Source organism: Tetrao urogallus, assembly GCF_951394365.1.
Source record: "Tetrao urogallus genome assembly, chromosome: 21".
Classification (NCBI taxonomy): Eukaryota; Metazoa; Chordata; class Aves; order Galliformes; family Phasianidae; genus Tetrao; species Tetrao urogallus.
Genome location: NC_136834.1, coordinates 915679 through 936674, shown reverse-complemented (window position 1 = coordinate 936674; position 20996 = coordinate 915679). Strand labels below are relative to the sequence as shown.

The 20996-nt window shown below is 51.7% G+C and overlaps 1 protein-coding gene across 3 annotated transcripts in view; it reads right to left on the bottom strand.

The window, feature by feature from the left end:
* Positions 1-20996, bottom strand: part of EPHB2 (EPH receptor B2) — a gene marked incomplete at both ends in the record, with an annotated part of 97573 nt that overhangs the window by 44947 nt on the left and 31630 nt on the right. For 2 of the 3 annotated variants that reach the window (XM_079545462.1, XM_079545463.1), the window contains 2 exons: positions 16281-16965; positions 20731-20795. In XM_079545462.1, coding sequence (XP_079401588.1) covers positions 16281-16965; positions 20731-20795 — 750 coding nt within the window. Of the gene's footprint in view, positions 1-16280; positions 16966-20730; positions 20796-20996 lie in introns of those variants that run through there. The other variant, XM_079545464.1, reaches the window with a different exon arrangement.

Sequence of the window (20996 nt, the reverse complement as noted above, 5' to 3'; positions counted from 1 at the left end):
AGCTTTCAGAAGGAAACAAAACTTGTTTATCTTAGTGCTAATCAATTTATAGCAATCAAAATAAAACCCATTAGGAGCCATTCCCCGTTTGAGTTTCAAAGAGGCTTCTGACCCCAGGAGGCTCTGAGCTGATTGATTAGATATTTCTGACACTAATGTGTGTCTTCCAAGGGTCCAGTGTGGCTTTAATTCCTCTCTCCTGAGACCCTGATTGTGTGTTAACATCTGTCAGCCCCTTCCTGCACTTAGGGGAGGGGAAATTCATGAGCATACTGAGTTGCATGGCACAGCTGGGGAGAAGGCAGCATTTGCTGGCTTAAACAGCTCCCACAGATCCCTTGGGGCAAATAATTTGCATGATCCTTTTCTCCTTGGGCAAAAAGCTACAGAGCACCAAGAAATAAAATGCAGAGTGGGAACGGCAGGTGGAGTGGCTGGAGGAGCTCAGGGCTGGGATTTTGGCTTCTGCATCCCAACTTTGCATCCTGGTGTCCTCAAGCAAACTGCTCCCTATCCCACGTGGTGGAAGGAGGATGGAAATAATCGACCCAGCAATGGAGGGATCCCTCCAACTTGACCTGTTTTAAGCAGGGCTGGAGAGCAGCAGTCACACTGCCTGGCAGACCGCAGAGCTATGGGGTCAGGGACAGACGCTGGATGTCTCCCAGCACCACCAAAGGGTCATTGCACTGCTGGTGAGGGCCAGGAGGCCAGGCTCGTTCCCACAGCCTCCTTTTCAGAGCTCCAAATTCATTTGCTGCCACATTGCTTTGTTCAGTGCAAAAAAAAAAACCCTCAAAACAACGAAGGGTGGATGTGTGTGTATGCAAACACGTTCAGGCGAAGTGTGTATGCGTGGTCACGTGCCTCTGCAATGGGGAGATCGATCAGGGGACAGCACAGGAACAGCTTAATCCCTCGCTCACTCTTCCATCCATACAAAGGAAAGGGCTGGAGAACAGGTGGGAGGAAAGGGGAGAAATCTGTCCCTACAAAGGGCATGCAGGAAGGGCAGCCAAGGGTGCTGGGAAGCAGTCCCTGTGCAGCCAGCTGGCTCCCAGCTGCCTCCATGCAGCCCCACAGCTTGCCCTCACCTCTCAGCAGAAAGAGCCCCTCCGTGGCCTTCTTGAGCAGCACCGCCTCTCACTTTCAGCAGATTAAAGCAGCTAATCTGGTTAATGAAAGCACATCAACCTCAATGAGCCGTGGGCTGGAGGCTCGCTGCGAGCTCGGGTGTGCAAGGTTACGCGCTCTTGGTGGGTGCTGCAGACTTGGCTCAGGGCAAATCGCAGCAGATGACACGTCCAAAGGAGACTCCTGGCTCTTGCAGGCTCAACCCCTGGGCCAATGGACCCCTCCATGACTTGTGAGGCTCCTGGGATCACAAGCTGCGCTCAGCGGAGTTCCTGACTTCCATCCAGCTCTTCAGAGAAGGCCAAGTGCCCAGAAAATGAACCATCTTGTCTGACATACTCCAAAACATGGAGAAGTCCCTCTTTTCTCATTAGCTTGCTCTAGTGGTTAATCACTCAGAAACACATGCCTAATTTTTTAATTTGTCTAGCTTCAGTTTAACCCTCCTGGTTCTTGTGATGCCTTTCTCCGCTAGATTAAAAAGCTCTTTAGAGTCTGGTATTTCCTTTCGGTAATCATCTCACCTCTTAATCTTCTTTTTGAGAAGCTAAACATATTGAGCTCATTCAGCCTCTCATGGAAGGGTATTTTTCAGGGCTCTCAGGACCACGTTTGTATTTCTCTGCAGCACTCTACAGGTCTATTCCTCATATCCCTCTTGAGCCATGGAGAGTAAAACCAGCTGTCATGGGCAGCAGTTTGCAGCTGGCTCCGCAATCCTGGCACGCTATATGTCACAGGACAGGATTTTGGGGGTTATCAGGGACTTCTTTGGCCTCTCCTGCTCACCAAAGGGCAATGCTCAAATGTGAAGCAAGGTACCTGTGGCTGTGTGCAGTGAGGTCTTGGGTGGATGGTGCTGGGTAGTGAATGGAAACTGCTTTTTCCTGAAGTCCAAGCTTGTGGCTGCTGTCCCTTCTCATACAATCTGGCATCATTAGTGGAGTCTGGGCTCCATCCTCTAACTGTCCTGCACAGAGCTGTAGCTTTGATTAGATTCACTCCACTCCCTCCACCTCACTGAACTCTCTTGTGCCCAGATCCAGCCAAGAGCTGAGCAGCCCTGTTAGTCCCAGCTGCATAGAATCATAGAATGGATTGGTCTGGATCATCCATGGATCATCGAGGATCATCCATTTGCAAGCCCCCTGCTGCAGGCAGGGTTGCCAACCACTAAATCAGGCACCAGATCAAGCTGCCCATCCAACCTGGCCTTGAGCACCTCCACGGATGGGGCATCCACAGCTTCCCTGGGCAGCAGTGCCAGGGCCTCACAAACTGCAAAATTCAGCATCCAGCCGAAAAAAATCCCAGCAACATGATGCATTCCCTAGCAGCACCCGGAGTTCAAACCCACCAGCCAGTGCATAATGCACGAGTAACACCTCCATTGGCACACACACCTCACAGCACAGGACAGGAGCACAGATGCTGAGGACGTTGCTCTTTGGGGTGCTGGAATAAGGAGTCACCCAACTGGGCAGAGAGTGAGGCTGTGCTGTCTCCTGACCTCTCCACATCAGCCAGGTTTACCAGAGCTAAAGCCACTCTCAAAGAGTGGGCAGGAGATAATATGACAAATGAAATTCAGTGGTGACAAAAGGAAACTAATGCACTTGGGGAAAAAGAGCCCTAATTATACAAACACAATGATGGGCACTAAATTAGCTATTAACATGCAGGGAGGAGATCTCGGCAGCACTAGAGATAATTCTCTGAAAACATCACTTCAAAGCCCATCCATCATAAAATAAAAAAAAAGAGAGAAAATGTAAGGAATTATTAAGAAAGGAATCCAATCCAAAACAAGAATGCTATTAAGCCGTTGCACGGAGCCACATTTTGAACAGTGTTTGCAGTGGTGGTCACCCTTAGCCAAGGTCATGAGGAAGATGATAAAACTGATTAGGGATCCAGAGCAGCTTCCATATGCTGAGTCTACCAGATGAGGACCTTCTGTTTGTAAAGAGACAACTCAGGGAGGCATATAAAGCCATGCGTAACATAGCAGGCACGAATGGGAAAAGATTGCTTTCCATTTTTTACAGCGTAAGAAGACAGTGTCAAAAATATATTAAAAAAAAAGCCTCATGCATAAAACAAAGGATGTATTTTTTAACACAGCACATCATTAAATTGCATAACTTACAGCCACAAGACAGAACGGGCACTGAGAATATCAACAGCGTGCCAGAAGACAGGAGGAAGCAGCACTCCATCCATGCCTTGCTTCCCTTGCTGTCTGAACAGTAGAGATGTTTGCAAACTGATAAAACACCATGATGTTTCTGGAAAGATCTGAACACACAGCGTGCATGGGAAACTCTCTGGCAGAAACCTCCTGGATGTGTTTGGTCTGCACAGAACTACCAGACCTTACTCTGCTGAGCCACAGTTTATGGGCTAAGAACAACCATGGTCAACCACGAGCAGCAGGAAGGTCTGCACTAAGGACCATGGATTGTGTCCAGCATCCCACAGACATCAATGCTGCAGCCACAGGAGCGTAAGCAACTTCAGATTGGCTCTGAAGCCCCGGCCTTGCATGCAACGGGTGTCTGGCCCTGTGCATCCCCTACTGAGCATGGCATCTGTATGCGCAATAAACCTGTTCTAGGAAGCTGCTCTAACTCTTCACTGCCATTTCTCCTGCTGGCCTTCAGGAGTCTTCCGTTGAATCAGAAGCCACCCCAAAACAGATCAAAGATGTCCATGGAGAGCCTGTTTAAGGAGAAACGGCTTCTGGGCTTCCCATTTGTAGCAAACGTTTCCCTTCGTGCTCAGCCCAGTGATTAGTGTTCACCAGGGAATCGGAGCTGCAAAATGAATTTGAGAAGACAGAGCAGTGTCAGACCGTTAGTAGCTCAAAAAGGATCTTAGCTCCCCTGAGCCTGAATACTGAGCACTTACCATTCAGGCCCCAGCAATGGATTTAACAACCAAACGCTTCAAAGGCATGCAGTGCCCTGCCTGCTCGGAACTCCTGCTCTGATTCCTCCCGGAGGAGACCATTAGCACCTGAAAACAGAGAAGCCATGCCCTTGGCCGCAGCATCTGGGGTCGGATGCTTCCCTGCAGAACAATGCAAGATCCATAGGAGAGCCGGGGCTACGAGACAGCTTCACGCACAGCCACTGTGCTCAGGCTCGTATTTTTGGAAACAGCATCCCAGAGGATTGCAGTGGATGCTGCTTGTTCTCGCGCCAGCCCTCACTTGGCTGCCTCAGAGTTATTCAAGCACAGAAAGAGGGGTTATTGGTTGCAGGAGGTTTTCTCTGAGCACAGTTCAGGCAAGAAAGTGCAGATTTGGCCTGCCTGGTGCAGCTCCTGCAGTGAGGCAAAGCAGCCTCTTTAGACCAGGATGCAAAGTCACGGCTAACTTAGCAGAGCACTACTTAAAAGGACACACAGAGAGCTCACACTGTCCGCTCAGCCCTATCTGCAAGAGATGAGAGATGCCTTTGCTGCAGCCCAAACCTCTCCATTGTCATCCACTCTTCCATTGTTTCTCCTCACTCCTATGACAGAAGCCCTTCTTGCTGTGAATGCCAGCACCGTGCAATGCTTGGAAGGCTGGACATGGATGGGCAGCATTGCTGTGGGCTGCCCTGCAGAGCTTCCCATGTGCACCTCAGTATCACTCAGCTGCCTGGGAGCCTCCTTCCCTTCTGCTGCTCGCCAGCAGCAAGGCTGGCAATAACGAAACCTCTGTGCGTCTCCAGGGAAGCGGGACTCTGAGAGGGGCACAAAGACTCCCGCAGCTGTGTGTTTGCAAACAACCCAGCCGAGCTGTGAAGAGGGGCTGAAAGCAGTAATTGTCTTTAATTAAAGGAGGTTGGAGGCATCTCAAGCTTTGACAAAAGACATTCCCAGTCTGCTAGCAGCTCCAGCACCCAGCACTGCTGCAGCCACAACCAGGCCCACGGGCTGCAACGCGCTGTGTGACGGCACAGACGTGGGCAGCAATGCCACCAAGCACCATGCAGCAGGATGATGTATCCCCACAACAACAACTCCGGTGCTTTGCAGCAACCGGAGCTGCATGTGCCCACGCTGGGAGCCTGCGGCTGCCTGGAGGTGCCCCCAGGTTAATTAATCCTCCTTGTTAGCAAGCTGCAGGGCTGGTGTGCTAGCTCAGGGACTCTGCCCCCAGCACCTGGGGTGAGGGTGCCAAGGCAGGGCCCACTGCCCACAACACTCTGCCTCCTCCCCCCGCCACACGTTTGCTTTTGGCCTTCCAGCACGGTGTGCAGCAAACCATGGCTCCGGTTTCCATGGAAACCCCATCTCGCTCCCCCACAAGTGTGTGCGCACGCGGCTGGGCTGCGGGTCAGGCGTGTCCTGCTGGCACGGCCCCAGTGCTGGGCCTTCCCCTAAACCCAGCTGCCGCCCTGCCCTACACAGCTCCGTGCCATTCCCTTGGGCTCCATGGCTGTCACCAGAGAGCTCAGCACTGCCCATCCACTCCCTGTGAGGAGCTGTGGGCCATGAGGGGCTGCAGGCTGCCTCTCCTCCACCTGCTCTGCTCTGGGCTCTACAACCCGACGTACCTCAGCCCAGGGCACACTGCTGGCTCACATGCAACCTGCAAAGCCCCCGCATCCCTTCCTGGGGGCTGCTCTCCAGTCTCTCGTCCCCCAGCCTGTACACAGAGGTTGCACCATCCTAGGCGAAGAATCCGGCACTTGCAGTTGTTAATCTTCAAACCCCACCAGTGACTGGTTGCTTTCCCAGGCATCGTTCTTCCCACGCGACGAGCCAAGCTGCTGGAGCAACAGACCCATAGAATCACTGAAATTGGAAAAGACCTCTAAGATCACCAAGTCCAATCATTAACATGCTGGCAGGAATTTCGCGAAGCTGATCAAGAGAAGAGGAACAATTCTAGGAGGGAAAGCAGCTTTGCAGAGACAGACATGGGGACAGCTATCCCTCTATCCCTCTCTATGGCTCAGGAGCCTACAGCACAGTGCTTGGTTTGCAGAGAGGTGTGACGAGGGAGGAGGCGATGCCTCAGGCTGCAGAGCCAGCAAGGTGCTGGAGCTGCTCTTGCAGCCAGGAGCTCCAGAAAGTCAAGCTTTGCATATGGGCAAACCCCTGCTGAGGTCCCTGCTGAGGTGTGTAGCATCAGATACACCCAAATATCATCAAAGCCTTTGAGCGCGCACAGATCATGAGTGAAGTGCATGCACAGAGGGCTTGATGGATCCCAGACGAAGTGCCACACGTGGTCCCCATGCACGTATTTCTGCCTGGGAAATCCTGGAAAGAGCAACAGCGCTCTGATTCAAAAGAAACAAAAACAAACTGGGATCGGTTCCATCTGAGCCAGACAGCAAAAAACCTTTCCAAAAGCAAGAAAAAGACCAGTTCTAATTATAGGGTATCCTGAAGATACATGCACTTAAGTTTGTCATTCTATTTGCAAATTAACCATACTCACGGTGACAACACGATTAAGCAGTAGCATGATAGAGTTCCTCTTCTAGCCTCCTAATCCTCTTTTAGAAATCAGAGCAACCGGTGTAAGAAATAAACAGAGGTGAACAGGGCTGCCCTGCCCTCTGCAGTGCCACAGACCTTTTGCAGGTCCTCAGGCTAGGATTTGCTTAGCAGCAGCTGGAAGATCATGTTTGAGAAAGTCTGCAGACGTTTTTCCTACCAACGGCTACCACCTCTTGTATTCTTCAGTCGGTGCCACAGGTCCACTCCCAGGGTGTAAATTGGAAGTAAAACACCGACATTATAGCACGGATCAATGGTGGAGCTGACGTAAGTGATGGTAATGGCATAACCACTGTACTTGTGAAGGTGACTGAAAATTACAGGCTCCTCCATAGAGAGGAAGGGTGGAGAGGCACTGCATGCCATGAGGCACACTGTGGACTGCAGGTAGCTCTGCAAAGGCAATGCAGCGGTGAATTAAGGCATTTTTTAGTCCGTAATTGGGGTACACAGCAGGTAACGGTGAACGAGAAGCCTATCTGGGTGTGAGTCATTCCCCAAATGTTTCAACTAATCCTCTTTTCCCCACTTTTACCGTTCCTGATTTATTAAGTAGAGTTGCACACGTACACCAAGAGGGTCAGAATTAATTTGTCTCGCTCCGCAGTGTGTTACCAGGAAAGGTCTGCAAATTCAAACCCTTCCTGTGCATTTATGCCTTCAGCTCTGGGGATCCTCCGGGTGCTGGCTGGTATACAAGAGCAGCTCCAGCACCTCGCTGGCTCTGCAGCCTGAGGCATCGCCTCCTCCCTCGTCACACCTCCCTGCAAACCAAGCACTGTGCTGTAGGCTCCTGAGCCATCTGTAAGACAGCACACTTAAGCACTAGAACAAATGGGCAGGTAATTTGCCAGAGCAATGCTCTTTATCATGGTTAGAGCAATACGTGTCTGGAAAATTGTCACTGGTGCATGAGGGATATGGAAAAGGGGAAGAGTGGCAGCACTCACAAAAAGAGTGAATCGACACCGAAATGCCTCAAGACAGATCAGCACGAAGCCCACTGTGACCCCTGGTTAAGGATGTGACACCAAACAATGCATTATGCCCAGCCTGTCCCTCAGTGATCCACACTCGAGTGGTTCAAGCCAGAATCCACGCACACTGCACAGCCCAGGGTGGTGCAGACGCTGTGTTCTCTCATGAAGGACAGGGAGAAAGGTGGAACAGCGTGATGGAAACCACTGGCTGCTGTCTGAAAGCAAACATGCCTGTGATGCTGCACAGACCACTTCCACATCTCTGCAGAAAACCTCCTGGAGAGCTGATGCCATAAAAAGGCAGATATCGTGCATTTAATGGAGTGTGCTGTTTGCTGTTTGACAAATATTATCTGCTGCTGCAGCCGCTTCAGAAGTCACCACCATCTCTTCAAAAGCCATCCAGACAGGGAGAACTGCCATTCGGAGAAAAGCACCCATGTTCCTCCAGTTTATGGGCTGCACTTTAATTCTCAACCATCTCGAGGGTTTGTGCATTTTGATAGTTTGAGATGAATAGAGCTTTTATCCTGTGTCAACACACTGTTCACTACTCCTGCCTCCTGTCACAGCTGCAGGTGTAACAACCACGGCACTCCCGGGATCGCTGTGTTTGGAGCAGAAATTGCTATCTTTGGTTTCAGACTTAACAACTGTCTTCTTGACCACAGGATTTCCACCATCTCCGAATGTGACCAGAGTCTCAAAGTGCAAAACAACCAACCTTTTCTCTTGTGACAACACCCCCCGACCCACCCCCACCGTGCCCACTGACTACGTCCCTCAGTGCCTCATCTCCGTGGTTCTTGGATACCTCCAGGGATGGTGATTCCTCCACCCCCCTGGGCGGACTGCTCCAACCCATCTTTCTGCCCCAACCACTCTTCCTGAGATGTTTTTTTCCTAATATCTAAACAATAGCTACGCTGCACCACAGCGGCGTGTGGCTTTGTATTGCAACACGGTGTGGTGCCACAGGGATGCACACAAAGCTTCAGAGCTGCTCTCTGTTCTGCAAAGGCTGCAACAGTCAAAGCTCCTTTGGCCAGATGGAACCACGAGAACTGGGTTTTTGCAAAGTCTCCAGTTCTGCTATCGGGAGCAAAGCTAACGCACATTTACTTCAAGGTAAACTGGAGGTAAACTGTCCTAAATCCACAATCCCAGGCTGCCTCCAAGGACCGCAGGATGATGCTAGTGTCATTTTAACCCACCACACAAAGGAACAGCTCTGTCTTTGAGGACCAGGCAGGCACTGGGGCTGCTGTAATACCTGGGGAAGGACTTGTGTTGAAGATTCCCAGTGCTGAGGTCTGAGGTGCTGGCTCAGGGCCTCTTCTGCTGGCAAATGCACTCCCAAGGCACTTACAGCTCACCCAAAGCATATGGCACCGCTCTGCAGTCCCGCCTCGCAGCACCTGGTGGCCAGATCCCACATCCCTCCCTTCCTGTCTGCTCTCTTTTTAACACCCTTCAAGCTCTTATTTTCTTCCTTTCCATTCTTAGACACCGGTTCCCCAAATGTCAAGACACGACGGCGATGCGGGGCCGGCTCAGACGCACTGTGCTGCACTCACAGCTCTTCTCCTTGTTTGCACCACGTCCTTCACGCCGCTCTGTCCCGATGGTGCTTCAATCACAGCTCCCACTCACACAAGGACGCAGCACTTCTGCTCAGCGTCACCAAATCCCAGGTCTCCTTCCAACAGCACAGCATGCAGAAGTGTGCATTTCGCTCGGCCAACACTAATTTCACGTTGTTTGAAGTTTGGTCTACATAAACACAGCAATCGTGTTAGCTATGAAACACTTTGATTCCATTTCCTAACCTTTATGGGGGCTTTTATGCATACTTTCCAGTGATATACTATGTTGCTAAGGCATATGGGGAACAATAAAGAGTTTCCCTGGAGCTAATTAAGCTAATCATGGCTTCTAGATTAAATTTTCTGTACGTTTTCTACCTTGTGCAGCCAAAGTAAAATAACAGCTCTCTTACAGAGCGTTCATCTGACATCACCAACTTTAAATAAGTGGCTCTCTGTGCAGAGAGAACGTCTGAGGGTATTTCCCAAAATTAAAAGTTAAAAATAATCCCATGGTTTTGGCCCAATTTTCAAACAAAAAACACTATGCTCAACACCAGCATTTTTTCCCCAGTCTTCCCTACGTTACAGACAACAAAGAATATCTGCTGCTTTCCCCACAAAGGTTCTCCATACTTCTGAACCCATAGGAAAGGCCTCTTGGCCCCCCCAGATCTCTCAGCTCCTCCATTCAAGCTAAAAACTACCGGTTAAAGCACCTTCAATTTATTATATTTAACAGTGAGTGAGAAGACTGGGCCAGAATCCCAGCTATTTATTCCAGTTCCTATTAATGTTTACCAGTTTTCTCAGAAAAATAAAAATAGGAGGCCTATGAGAGCAAGCGAGGAAAAGCAGGAAGAAATTCGGCTCTCCTGAGGAGTCAGCGCCGTTATTCCCAGCTCACATGGGTGTAGCAAGAAGAGGAATGCAGTGTTTGATCCAAAATGCTGCTTCATGTGCAAAAATAAGTCGGGAAATTTTCTCATCTGCACAGATGTGAGCTCCATGAAAATCCCTGTGTTACTACAGGGCTCCAGGCCTTGGCACAGCCTGTGTGCATGGAGGTGTCCAATGGGACCTCACTTCTGCATCACTGAGAAGCAAAGGCATGGGTCGTGCAGGAGCAGAGGGAAGCCACAACCTAAGGGAGATGAGTGCGCTGCACAACTCCACCTTGTCTCTCTGAGAACCATAGGGATGGCTCCCAGAGGTTTTGCTGGACCTGAGATACCCACTCCTTCTCTACCAACACTGGAGCTGAGAAACTCCTCCCTTCTTCCAGCACCGAGCCTCAGATACCCATCCCTTCTTCCAACACTGAACCTCAGATACCCATCCCTTCTTCCAACACTGAACCTCAGATACCCATCCCTTCTTCCAACTCTGGACCCAAGAACTACCCATCCCTTCTTCCAACACTGAACCTCATCCAACACTGGATTTGACAACTATCCATCCCTTCTTTCAACACTGGCTTGAGAATTACCCCCACTTCTTCCAACACTGGAACCTGAGATACTATCCATCCTTTCTTCCAACACTGAACCTCAGACACCCCTCCCTTCTTCCAACACTGGACTTGACAACAACCCATCCCTTCTTCCAACTGTGGACCTGAGATACCCATCCGTTCTTCCAGCACAAGACACAACTACCCATTCCTTCTTCCACTACTGAACCTCAGATACCCATCTCTTCTTCCAACACAAAGGACACTCAGCACAAAGGACAGAGAGAGGTGCCTTATAGCCTAAGAGATGCCACTGTGTTGAGCCACCTGGGCACCTCTTTGCCAGGCCATCACCTCCTGAGGCTTCGGACCACCAGGAAACAAAAGCCTCAGACCCACCTGTTTGACACTCCTTGCCCTTTTGGCTCCCCCAGCTCAACTCCAATCTCCAGATGCCCAAATGGGATGCAGGAATGTACAAAGCACAGGTTGGCATCACCTCTGATGCACATTGCACCGAACAGGCTTGGGGTGGTTAATATGGAGCAGCTATAATGCCTACCACAGCCCTGATAGGATTCACAGTGTGGAAGGGTCAGCAAGTAGGGTGAAGAGTCAGAGCAGTGGAAAGAAAGACATCGAATTCTTGCTTTGCAGATGGAAAGGCAGCAGAGGGAGATGGCCCAAAGAGTGGTATCCACAATGACACAGAGCCACTGTGGGCTGGGAGCATTCAAATTGTCAACAACCTTGTAGAAAAGGCAGACAAATTCCTGTTTTGTACTTGGGAAGAAGCCAGGTGATGTAATCATCTTAGAGGAGGATGGTGAAATACTTTCCATTCCAGCAGTAACTCAAGATGTTAAATAGCAGCTACTAAAGTTAAACATTGTTAAATCAGTATGTCAGGACAGCATCTACCTACGAGTTTATGAAGAGTTGGCTGAGGAACTGGCGGACAGTTAATGTTCACTTTCCATATGCCATGAAATAGTGCAATGTTTAAGAGATGTAGGAAAAAGCTATTTGTTAAATGAGGCAGTTTGGCCTATTTTAGGACTGCCACTGCAACATGGGTACCAGTCAAATAATGACGTGCCAGAGATGGGATTTGGTCAGTGAAGGATTAAGGGAGCGCAGTAACAGCGGTGCCAATCTATGTGTATTTATGGAAAACAGATTAAGGCAAATTAGCCTCACATGGTTTTTGATGCAATTACAAGATCGGCTGGGAGAGGTAACAGCGTTAATGCAATGCACCCAAACTTCTGAAAAGCATTTCCCTTGGGAACGCATGATATTTTGATTCAGAAATTAGAGGGTCCGCAGACACTGTGGCACATATTCAACGCATTAAAACTTGGCTGGCTGATGCTGCTATGGTCTGAGATCTAAGCAGGGAATGCACAGAGAGCAGGTCTGTTTCTACACGAGCCAACAGGTTTGATTCACGGCTCTGGGCTGTTTAACATTTTTATCAGTGACCCGGGAGAGAGCCCAAAGTGTTCCTAATAAAGTTAACTGATGACATGGAAGTCGTCGTATGGTACACAGTGAAGATGGTGGTCACTGACACCCAGCAATCTGGATGTACAAGCAAGCCACGTGCATTTCAATACAAACACATGTCAGATCATGCCTCCTGGGAAAAGGATGCAGGCCACAGTGGTTTTCTGCTCATAGTCCTGCTGCAAAGGATGAGGTCCTGCCCCAGCAAACAGCTGTGCAAAAGAATACAGCCAAAAACCATCGCCAAAATAGTTAACGTGAAGACGGTACGGAGAAATGGTATGGATAAATGTCATGGAGCAAGGTACCACCCCCTGCAGCACTCAACTGCACTGATCCATGCGATGGAGGCTCTGCCAACTGGAAGGCTGGGGAGAGCCAAAAAGCTCTCAGCACAAAGAGGGCAGGGGGTCAGGGATTACCCTTAAACAACCACAGGTATGGGAACAGGGGCCCTGCTGGACACAGTTCACTGAGGTCCAAGTGCCAGGCAGCAGGAGGCAGGTAAGGAGGCAGGAAGACCGCTGGAAGCATTTAAGGTAACTCTCCTCTGGAAACATTCATATCACAAATGGCTGTATCTGCTCTAGCTCAACCAGGAATGCTTCCTGTAAGAACTTAATTAACCCTAGGGCCTTACCATTTATTGGCTGGGTCCTGCATTATCTGTGGAGGCCCAAAACCAAAGCAGGCATGGAGCCACAAATAGCTGCTTATCTTCAAAACATCGTGTCTATATGGGACGTGACCTTAACACAGAGGGAACACATCCTTCACAGAGCCCACATGAAGGTCCCGTACCTACAAGAACCAATCCAGACCATCTTCTGCAGCCTCTGACAGGGATGGCTGCTCCGTGCACCAGCTCCAGCAGTAATGCAGCTATGCCTCTGCCTTTAGAGCTGGACTGAGGCTCAGTCAGTGCTGGGTTAGTGGAGAGGGGCTGTGGGGTTGATGGAGATGGACAGACCGGGTGAGGACACCAACATCCTCCATCCCAGCTCTCCACGCCAGGGAAGGAGCAGGAGTAAAGCACCTTGCTATTTCTCTAGCTCAGAAACAACTGTGACCCTAAGAGACAATGCTACGGGTCTCTTACACCACCACCTTCTGCAGGATAGAACCATCAGCGAGACCAAGGCTCCCCATGCTCAATATTATAGGAACACAGTAAAGAAGAGGCTGCCCACTGCACCAGAAGTCCGCTGGAGCTGGAAGAGAAGCTGGAGATGGAAGCAGAGCTCAGCAGCCAGCAGCTGCCATCCCCGAGCAGGCAAAGGCAGTGCTCGACTGCCGTCCAGCTAAAGAGAGAGAGCAAGGAGCACAATGGCTCTGCCTCCTCTGTTGCGGAGCAGAGCCAATGAATAAGGGAGGCAGAGACAGAAATGCGCTTAATATGCTGCTTGGGAGGGACGGGCGGGGGAGAAGGGGGAAAGCAGCCAGACAAAGAACAGGGGGATGGAGCAAAAAAGATGCAGGCAGAAAGCAGGAGAAGGTGAAGCACGGGAGCAGGAGGACGGGGCTGGGCAGCGCGGGGCCCCCGGCTGCGCAGCGGGAAGGAGCGGGGCAGGCAGTGTGCGGCCGAGGGGCGATGCGAAGTGCAGAGCCCTGCGGGATTGGCGAGCAGGGCCCAGCAAAATGAAAATCTCTTAACCACACAGAATTGTTAACTGCCCCCAAATCCTTTTGTGCTGGGGCTGCAAGCTTAAAGGAGCTTAAGCTGTTAGATGCATGAACTTCCTCCATAAATATCCCTTGTGTGCAGTGCCGTGAGCAGGCTCGCGTTGTATTAGCCAGATGAAAAGCCCAGCAGAGAAAATGAGCAACTCCTTCCAGTGCTTGCAGCTGCACTGAGGGGCCGGGCTGACCGTCGCTTGGGGTGCATCGAGGCCCATTGGCAGGGCAGCACCCATGGGCCATCCTTGCCACGTCCCGTTCAGGCTACTGAGTCGTGCGAGAGCACTTCACTCCAAGAGCCAGTTTGGATTTGCTTTTGTTTTGCTTCTGGAAAAGGGCCCAGATTTCCTCCCACCCTTCAAAACACAAAAAAAACCTGCCGGCCATATGTACGAGCAAGTCCCCCAAGCCAGGAGGCTCACACACTGCCCATGCAGCAGGGACTGGTACCAGGCAGGGGTGCAACAGCAGCAGGGCAGCCATGCAGGCCTGCACCCACAGGTCCCTCCCCAGGGTGCTTATAACCCAGTCAGAGAGATGAACCCCCTTCCCACCCCCTCTGAGAGCAGAGCGGATGTGCCATCTCTGCCTGGTTGCTCCCCACGTGTCCCATAGGAACCGGAGGAATCCTTCCACTGCTGCAGAGCCCCGGGCCCATCCAGCCCCACAGCCAGAGCTGCCCCATGGAGACGGCGCGCTGCCGGCCACGGCGTGATTGATGACAGTGGGGAGCGTGGGGCTGCATGCACGCCAGCACCGGCTGCAGAAACAGCTGCTGAGGTACCGGACCTCCCAAAATCCTGCTGCTGCACAAAGAGGAGAGACAGCCCTTCTGCTCTCTCCCTCTACCTCGGCCCCTTTCCTTTCTGGCTGACAAAAATGGGTTCTGCAATGGACACTCGAAGGGACCGACCCTTGGCTGGGCTGGCACTGGGTCTGGGGAAGTGATGCAAGTCATGAAACTGAAGCTGTATCAGAGTTGCAAAGCACTGTGCAGGGCTGGAGTGAAAAAAAAAACACCTTGAGATGGAAAAGCTGACATGAAGTATTTTGGCTTCCTTGTGTTGCTACGAATGCTCCACTTGGGCGTAGAAAAACATCCATCTGGGATTAGCCAGGCTCCCTTTGCATGCTGTGCTGCAGCAGGACTCTCAGCAGTCCCAGCCCTGCTGCAGCTGAAGGACTCTTGGTCATCACTCATGGGGAGAGAAGAGCCACATGGTGTCCCAGCAAGCAGCAGCTTCAAGCAAGGATATCAAACATCCTCACACACAGCAGGACCTGCAGGTGGATGCCCCTCCAAGTGAGCAGTCCAAGGAGAAGCCATGTAGTAAAGGGAAGATCTCCACAGAAGGCTTCACTTCTGTTCCTTTGGCCTCAACATGTAATTCCTACATCACTTTCAGATTTTGACATTTCTTCTCATCCTCCTCAGACTCCCTTTTAGTCCTCCCCCACTTCTTGCCCCTGTGAAAGACCCTGATCCAGCTTCTCCTGCTATGGGTCCAGGGCATTCCTCAGCACCAAGGCACTCCACTGAACCCACGGGGTTCAAGGAGAGTTGCTCCTGGTCCTGCAGGAGAACCCCAGGTCAACCTTTGCCTGCTCAAAATGGATACTGGGTTGTTGTGATTGCACGGCTCTGCTGCTGCTGGTGGTGTGATGGCAGAGGAACCAGCATGGCCATTCAGCCTGCAGACCCAACCAAGAGTGGCCAGACATTTCCCACTCTGGAATGTCCACTTCCACCACCAGCACCTTCCCCATACTTGCTTGGTGCTGCCCAGCCACCCCTTCCTGCAGTAAGCAGAGAGGAGAAGCAGCTCCTTCCATGCACAGTTCTGCAGTGCCAACTGACGTATCTATAATTGATCTCAGAGAAATTCCAGCCCTGCTCAGTGTGTTGATGCTATCAAAACCATAATGGGATTTGATGCTCAAATGGGAGGAAGAATCAGTTTGCCAAATGCTGCAGTTTGCTTTGCTCTTTTTGTCCCGTTCTGCAGCTCTTCCACTTCTTTCCCCCCAACCCCAGCACCTCTGAGCACATCCACCCAGCACACTACCAGATACACGCACACCCACACAAGCATACCTGCTTAGGTGCAACCAAAGAGGAAATTCCCTCTCTTCTGGACTCTCTGCACTTTCTCTTGTTCCACAGTTCCAGCCCAGCCCCAGACTGCTGGGAGGTGGCTGCAGAGCAGAGGCACAGCTCAGTGGCTGAGTGCCCCTCTTGGGGAGCACAAAAGGCAGCAGCGACTGCGCAGCACCTCTGGGCTCTGCAGACCCAGAGCTAAGGCAGAGCCTCTCCAATGGAGAGAGGAACCCAAGCCCCTTGAGAGGTCCCTCCCAGCTTGCAGATCACAGCCTCAAAAGCACCAATGCAAGCACAGCAGCGAGATGAGCATGTGAGGAGCAAAGAGAAGGGGTTACCTCTGCAGACGGTCCCATTCTCCACCGACTCGTAGCCTGGCCTGCACATGCAGCGGCCGATGGGCACCAGCCACTCTCCATCGCCATTGCAGTACAGCTTGATTGGCACATCCACCTCCTCTGCATTGCTGATGCACGTCCCCCGAGCTGCCACCAGAGATGTGCTCTCCGCTCCCGAAAGGGTTTCCTGGAAGACTGCCCCGTTCTGGATCACACGGGGACACTTGCGGTAAAAGACACGGACTGCAATCAAGGACATGCAGCCCCCATAGTCCTGGAAGGCCAGGTAGAAACCATTTTTGGAGACAGGCCCAAAACTGCGCACCTCGGTGTTAATCTTCATCACCCGCCCACCAAGGTCCACCTGCGAGAAGCTCTCGTCGGCAGCAATTGTATCTACCTTCATCCAAGGGTTTTCCATCCAGTTAGGAAAAGTCTTGGTGGCAGAGTCAAAGTCTGATTCGTAGTAATAGAGATTAAAAGTCTCCTTACAGGAACCCGGGACGTTGGGGATGCTGCTGCAGTCCCGAACGGAGAATTTCATCTCCACGTGGATGCGGTGCGCTCCTCGCCTCCGGATGTACTTGGTCCGCAGCCAGTTGTTTTGGCTGGATTCAAAGACGTTGCACACCTGGTAGGTGCGGATGGTGTTCATGTTCTCATCGTATCCACTCACCTCTTCCCACTGCAGACAGGACACAAACAGTCAGTTGAGCTGAACTGACATTCACAGGATTAAACACAGGGTCCCCACCTGCTCTGCGTCTTTCAGGCACCACGCAGGCACGCCGTCGCAGCAGAAGCTGTGCCGCATCGTACCACCACATCACCCCAACCCTACGTGTCTCCAGAGGGGTCTGACCCACGTGGCACCCCGGTGGCTTTATGGCAAAACCTCCCTGCATGTGGTCCGAGTGCGGCAGGGCACTGTGGGGCCATGCACTCCATCTGCAGCAGTAATGTCTTTAGCAGGGGCTCTCGCCCGTCGGCTACACCGTCCTGCAGAGGCCTCCTCATAGCTGCAGAGCCTCGTGGCTGAGTAACACGATGCCTTCAGCAGATGTATTCCCACCGGTGCCGCTACGGTTACAACCGTGGCAGACAGACCCTGCTTTATAACATGACTGTAAAACCTCCTTCCAGGCTGTAGCCTGAGCGCCACGCAAGGTGCAGGGTGCCAGAGGGACAGCAAAGCCCCTCTGCAGCTCTGGAGCAGTCTCCATAGAGCTCAAGGCAGCTACAACACACCTACACCTGCACCTTCTGCACCTTCTGGCCCTGTTCAGCTCTGCCCTTTTGTCCAATCCCCCAGCTCTCATTGCTGTCTCCACCCTTTGTAGGGTGGGGAGACACTTCAGAGCAGGTCAGAGATGGGATATGCCTACTGGGATCCATCAGGATGTCTGTGATTGAGGTCAATATGCTGCTGGATACCTTGGGAAGGTGAAGGTGAAGGTGAAAGAACAGGAAGATGCTCAGAGGGCAGGAGCACATCTCCTATGAAGAAAGGCTGAGGGAGCTGGGGGTGTTCAGCCTAGGGAAGAGAAAGCTCTGGGGAGACCTCATCATCACCTTCTAGTACTTAAAGCAAACATATAAACAGGAGGAAGATCAATTTTTTACACCGTCTGATAGCGATAGGACAAGGGGTTGTGGTTTAAACTAACAGAGAGGAGATTCAAGAGAAATGTCAGGAGGAAATTCTCTACTCAGAGGGCAGGGAGGTCCTGGCACTGCTGCCTAGAGAAGTGTGGATGCTCTATGCCCATAGCCATGGATGGGCCCTGGGCAGCCTGGGCTGGTGGGGGGCAGCCAGCCCATGGCAGGGCCTGGAATTGGGTGGGCTTTAATGTCCTTTTCAACCCAACCATTCTGTGATTCTATGAACGTTGCATTCTGTCTTAGGTTTGTGTGATGCCAATGGAGCAAGAGGAGAGCAAGCACATGAGATTCCCCTGCCCCAACACCCTTTGTGCCTCCCTCCACTCCAGCCTCCAGTGGGGAGAGAAGATAGGAGGGCAGGTCTGGGGAAGCTTATGAAGGGAACCACAAAGCTATTCAGCCAGGTGGAATGGCTGTTCAAGAGCTTGTTCGTAAACCTGCTCAAGTGGAAGCCAAGCAGCTTCCCATGGACGTGAAGTCCAATGTGCAGAGCATAATCCTGCCCTGGGTGCAGGACTTGTCCACAGTGCAGCCCTACTGTCACCACATCCCTGCACTCAGGGCTGCAAAGGGAGGCTCCCGAGATGAGAGACAGATTGCTCTTTGCACACCAAGGCTAACAAACCGCTGAACAGAAGGCTGTCAGAGAAGATCCACAAACAGCTCCAACCATTTCTGATCGGCCGTGGCTGCAAATCTGCTTCCGTTGCAAGGAAAGGGGGAGGAGAGCATCCTCACAGAATGCAGGGGGAGCATTTGCTTTCTTTTCCATGAATAAATTCGGTGTGCCAGCGGGACAGAGAAACAGGATTTACCCCATTTTTAGGAAGGAATCATGGACAAAATATAAGGAAATCAGTTTCTTCCTCTGGCATGGCTCTGCTTTGCCTGGAGCTCTCACCCAAAGCGCTGTGTTGGCCACCAGGACCCTCCTACCTGCTCCAGGAGCCGGGGCTGCTCAGACCCTGCATCGCCCTGCTCCTTCTCACAGCTGGCACTGAAAGTCACTCCGTGCATCAGCCCCTGTTCTTCCTCAGCGCTTAATTAGAAGCCTCTCCCTTTCTCCTCGCTCTCTAATTAACATGCCGGGAACTCAAAAGAAGAAGGCAGCACAATAATACGGAGAGACGGCTTCCAGCAGGCCCAGGCCTCATTACTGTGGGGCTGGCGAGCCGGGAGCAAGGCGTGCTTTACATATGGAAAAACTGCAAACAAGAAAGGCTGGGCGAGGAGAGAAAAAGACTTGACCTCTGCTCCGGCCCATTGTGGGCCTGTCATCCCCCCTCGGCGGCCAGGCCGGGGCTGGCGGGGCTTTATCATGGTGATGGGGATGGAGCCCGAGCCCTGCATCCCAGCTCGAGCCCTGCATCCCAGCTCCGGGCAGGCAGAGGAGGGTTTAATCTCCTCAACACAGGCTTTGCTTGGACGTTTCTTTTCTTCTGCCAGGCTGGTCCAGGGAGCGGGCCTGCTGTCAGGTCTGGGGTGAGGCCTAGAGGAATGTCTTCATCCAGCCCTCCTGGTGCCTTGGTAGGGTTGGGTGCAGGGAAGAAGGGAAAGAAAGAAGGGAAGGAAGGGGAGAAAGGGAAGGAAGGGAAGGAAGGGAAGGAAGGGAAGGAAGGGAAGGAAGGGAAGGAAGGGGAGGAAGGGAAGGAGGCAGGCAGGCAGGCAGGCAGGAAGGCAGGAAGGAAGGAAGGAAGGAAGAAGGGAAAGAAGGGAAAGAAGGGAAAGGGGAAAGGAGAAAAGGGAATCAGGAAATGGAAAACGGAACGGCAGAAAGGGAAAGGAGGAGAGAAAAGGAGGAAAATGGAAAGGGGAAAGGGGAAAAGGGAAAGAGAAAGGGGGAAGGGAAAGAGGAAACGGGGAAGAGGGTAATGAAGAAAGGAAAGAGGAAATAGGAAAGGGAAAGTGAGAAAGGGTGTGGGGAAAGGGGAAAGGAGAAAAGGGAATGGGGAAAGGGGAAAAGGGGATAGGGAAAGGAAAGGGGAAAAGGAAAATGGGAAAGGGGAAAAGGAAAATGGGAAAGGGGAAAAGGGAAAGAGGAAAAGAGGATTGGAGAAGGGGAAATGGGAAAGAAGAAGAAGGAAAGGGAAAAAAGGGGGAAGGAAAGGGGGAAGGATAAGGGAAAATGGGAAAGGGGGAAGGGAAAAGGGGAAGGGAGAAGGGAAAGGGAAAGGGGAAGAGGAAAAGGGAAAAGGAAAAGGGGAAGAAAGGAAAGGGGAAAAAGAAAGGGGAAATGGAAAAAGAAAACTGGAAAAGGGAAGAAGGGGAAGGAGAAAAGGGAAAGGGGAAAAGGAAAAAAAAACCAAAAAAGAAAATGGGGAAATGGGAAAGGGAAAGGGGAAAGGGGAAAAGCAGAGTCACTGGGCTTGGGCCAGGCTGGCTTTGGGCACGTAACATGAGGGCAAGTGTGATGCCAGACCAGCAGGCATGGTTTGGCTCAGGGCACTGCAAGGGTACCCTGCCAGCCCTACCTCCACCCCAGCACCAGCTGGTGGAACACAGGGAGCAGGCTGGGGGTGTGGACACTGCGGCCCTAAGCTGCTCCTGGCCACTGCGGGCAGAGAGGAAGGATTCTCCGAAGCACTCTGATGTCCCAAGCAAACCTGGTGAGACACAGAGATGGCTGCACCTTTTCCATGGATGCAGGAACACCATTTTTATACTATTCCCACCTCATCTTTTCATTCAGCCACAGCATGTCAGCAGGTGACTTCCCCACTTATGTTTGCTTGCAGTCAGAGACCCCAGATCGGGCACCCAGCTGCCATAAAGCAAGAGGATAACTCACCCCTGAGGGAGGATGCACCATCCAGCCCAGCTCTGCCGTGGCTGTTGTGGAGTCCATCAGTGTCTCTGCAGGAGGAAGGGGAAACAAGGAGTCAGTCCATCACCTTCCAGTTACATTTGCAAAAGTGGGACACTTTTTCTCTGCCTTCTGCATGGTAGGCAGTATCCTCGGCCATGCAGCAGTAGATAGGAAGGAAAAGCACTTCAAGGACTTGCCATACTTAAAAATTAAACCAACATTAAAGCCAATTTTCCAGGCAATTTGGG